General features: G+C 40.6%; 1 protein-coding gene across 2 annotated transcripts in view; it reads right to left on the reverse strand.

Annotated features, from left to right (window-relative positions):
* The window catches only part of tmem62 (transmembrane protein 62), a 12,007-nt gene extending 9,683 nt beyond the window's left edge, over positions 1-2,324 (reverse strand). The window contains exons 1-4 of one of the 2 annotated variants that reach the window (XM_015396854.1): positions 2,176-2,324; positions 1,821-2,019; positions 117-228; positions 1-45 (exon numbers count right to left, since the gene is read on the reverse strand). The exon at positions 1-45 is cut by the window's left edge and continues 93 nt beyond it. In XM_015396854.1, the coding sequence (XP_015252340.1) occupies positions 1-45; positions 117-228; positions 1,821-2,019; positions 2,176-2,213 (394 nt within the window). In that variant the 5' untranslated portion in view covers positions 2,214-2,324. Of the gene's footprint in view, positions 46-116; positions 229-1,820; positions 2,058-2,175 lie in introns of both variants that reach the window. The other variant, XM_015396855.1, reaches the window with a different exon arrangement.
* Positions 2,325-2,598: the final 274 nt, after the last annotated feature.

Raw genomic sequence — 2,598 nt, forward strand, 5'->3', positions numbered from 1 at the left:
GAAGCGAACCCACCTTACTCTCTGTTTTAGCGTCTGTCAGATCTCCTGAATGAACACAGAGTCCTCTGTTAGACCGTACCATTAGGACCTGTTACAAGAAATCCCTAAAACTTTACCTGTTGCGAGGACTAGAGCTGGTTTGATCACCTCAATGGTGTCGGTGCAGAACTTCTCAAAATCTGGAATACGTCTTGGGTCGTGAAATCGGCTGATGTGGATGTCCGACACCTTGAATTGGACACAGGATAAAAAGCAATATAAAAAAACCCTATTAGGAGAAAGGGTGTAAAGCGCCTTAGATTCACGTTCATATTTTGTTTAATTGAAGCCAGAAATAACAGAATATTCAGGGTTTATACAGGAATGAGTAACTCTTATTTAATGCTTTTTAATGAATTTTAACGACCTCAACAAGTACTCATGACTCTCATATATACACGGCAAAATCTTTTGTCATGTTTACCGTCGACAGGCCGCAGCCATGTCCCAAATTCCTCGTTTTCCCGCCGGTTTTGTGGAAATTTTCCACATTCTCTAGCTTTTTCTCCGCCTCAAGCTTCTTTCCCGAACATACAGCTTTACGATCAACTGGAAGCAGTTCCATGCAAATATATCGCAATATATCTGCCGAAATTGTTTTTATAAACTTTTTCTTTATTTAATAAGGCATTTTAAATGCCACAATAATCACATTTAATGAGTTTTAATGTCAATTAAGGCCTTAATTTAAAAAATAACAATTTAATGACTTTTAATGAGCTGCAGAGACCCTGATATTTCTCTGAGATTTCATTCCATCCATCTGTTAAGGGAAAGTTCTGTGTTTACACCATGAAGCTTTCTCTCTCCGTTTTTCTTTTACTGAAAAATAAATCACTCGGGACAAACTCTTTAAATAACACTTCATTGCATCTATTTATTAAATAACCAGGAGACATTACGACAGATTTTGATAGAAATTGTAATCTTACTCAGATCAGAGTTGCTTTGAGTAACGGAAGGCAGCTGCTTACCGATGGGGCTCACTTCTCATGAAACGGCCCGATAAACAGTTAGAGAAGCATTTTATATAACTCCTGTCTGCCACATCATTACATTTTACATCATACAGAAGAGGAGACATGGCTCCAGCCTTATCAAAATATTACACTTCATTCTTAGCTGAAGGACACCGCTCTCATTCCATTCCCAACTTTTCTCCACTTACAGAATGAAGATACTAACTGTATAACCAGACAGAGGGACTGTCCTAATTAGATAAACTACTGGGGAAACATTAGTTCTGACACACAACAGGCAGGTGAGTTTAGTGTATAATAAACTCACAGATCATCGATGATATTTATTCTAACACATCCACCCATCCATCCATTTTCCGTCCCTGTTTCTGTTGGAAATGATGAGCCTTTTTCAGAATTTCTAACTCATAAATCGCTGGAAGCTCTGGAGGAGCTGCAGAGATCCGATGCTCAGGTAGTAATAGACATGTATTTGGAAATTACTCTAAAAATCTGGACCTCATGGGAAAACAGCAGAAAGAAAGTGATTTTAAGTGATTTGTTGGTCTAATGAGAACAGTATTGAAGTTGGCCTAATCATAACATTAAACACACCATATCTATGGAAGCACTGAGGTAAAAGCTTCAGGTAAACTGGGTTAACTTTCCACCAGGATCAATGCAATGGTAAGAATAATGTGTTTTTAGCTCAGTTAAACTAAATCCATATTCATACTAAAGAATTTAAGGTTTGTTTAGACTATATCCTGAGCAGATTTTATTTGGTTACAAAAATAAAAAAGACTAAAAGCGATAGCCCACCTGTACAAACCAGAATATATTGTTTAAGTCGTCGCCAGGAAATGGTGGAGTGTTCCCTTTAGATCCATCTCCATCAGCCGGGTGCCGAATGCTGCGTTTAGGGTGCCAAGCCGTGTCATAGCTATCCAGCACCCAGGAGGTGATGCATGCCAGGGCCAGTCCGAGGACAACCAGCGCACCGAACAGCTTCAGCATCCTCCTGCAGTGGCGACAAAAGGGGGGGCTAGCTGCCGCCGTCTGTCCCGGACAGGGAAAAAAAAGGCTAGCTACTGGCGGAAACAGCTGAGGACGCGAATCACACTAACATTCATATGACACACCAGCTAGCTACATGGCTAAAAGCTAAGGCTCACACCGTTTATGTCGCTGCCATCGCGGCCACTGGAGATGCATTGAGGTGCGGGGTTCATTCACAGCTCCGCGCGCGATGCCTTCAGGGACATACGGGAGGTACGTCGGAGGTTTAGCCAGCTGTTAGCTGCCTACCAGCTTCCTACAGCCGGTTGGAGGAGAAACGACCCCCCCACCAGGCGAAAAGACATTACAAGACAAACAGGAGCTCCCACTCTGACATAAATTTCAGTGTTACTAAAACGGCTACTATCTTCAAAAATCCATTAATTTGTTGTTTAAAAAAAATAAGAAATTGTGTACTTTATGCAGGAACCATTTTTTTACAGTTTGAAAAAACAACGACGAAATATGGATTAAGTTAATACACATATTAACCATTATCAAACAAGTGTTAGGATAATTATCATTCATGATGCGTGAGCTA

This window comes from Cyprinodon variegatus, unplaced genomic scaffold, assembly GCF_000732505.1.
Source record: "Cyprinodon variegatus isolate N-32 unplaced genomic scaffold, C_variegatus-1.0 Scaffold825, whole genome shotgun sequence".
Taxonomy (NCBI): domain Eukaryota; kingdom Metazoa; phylum Chordata; class Actinopteri; order Cyprinodontiformes; family Cyprinodontidae; genus Cyprinodon; species Cyprinodon variegatus.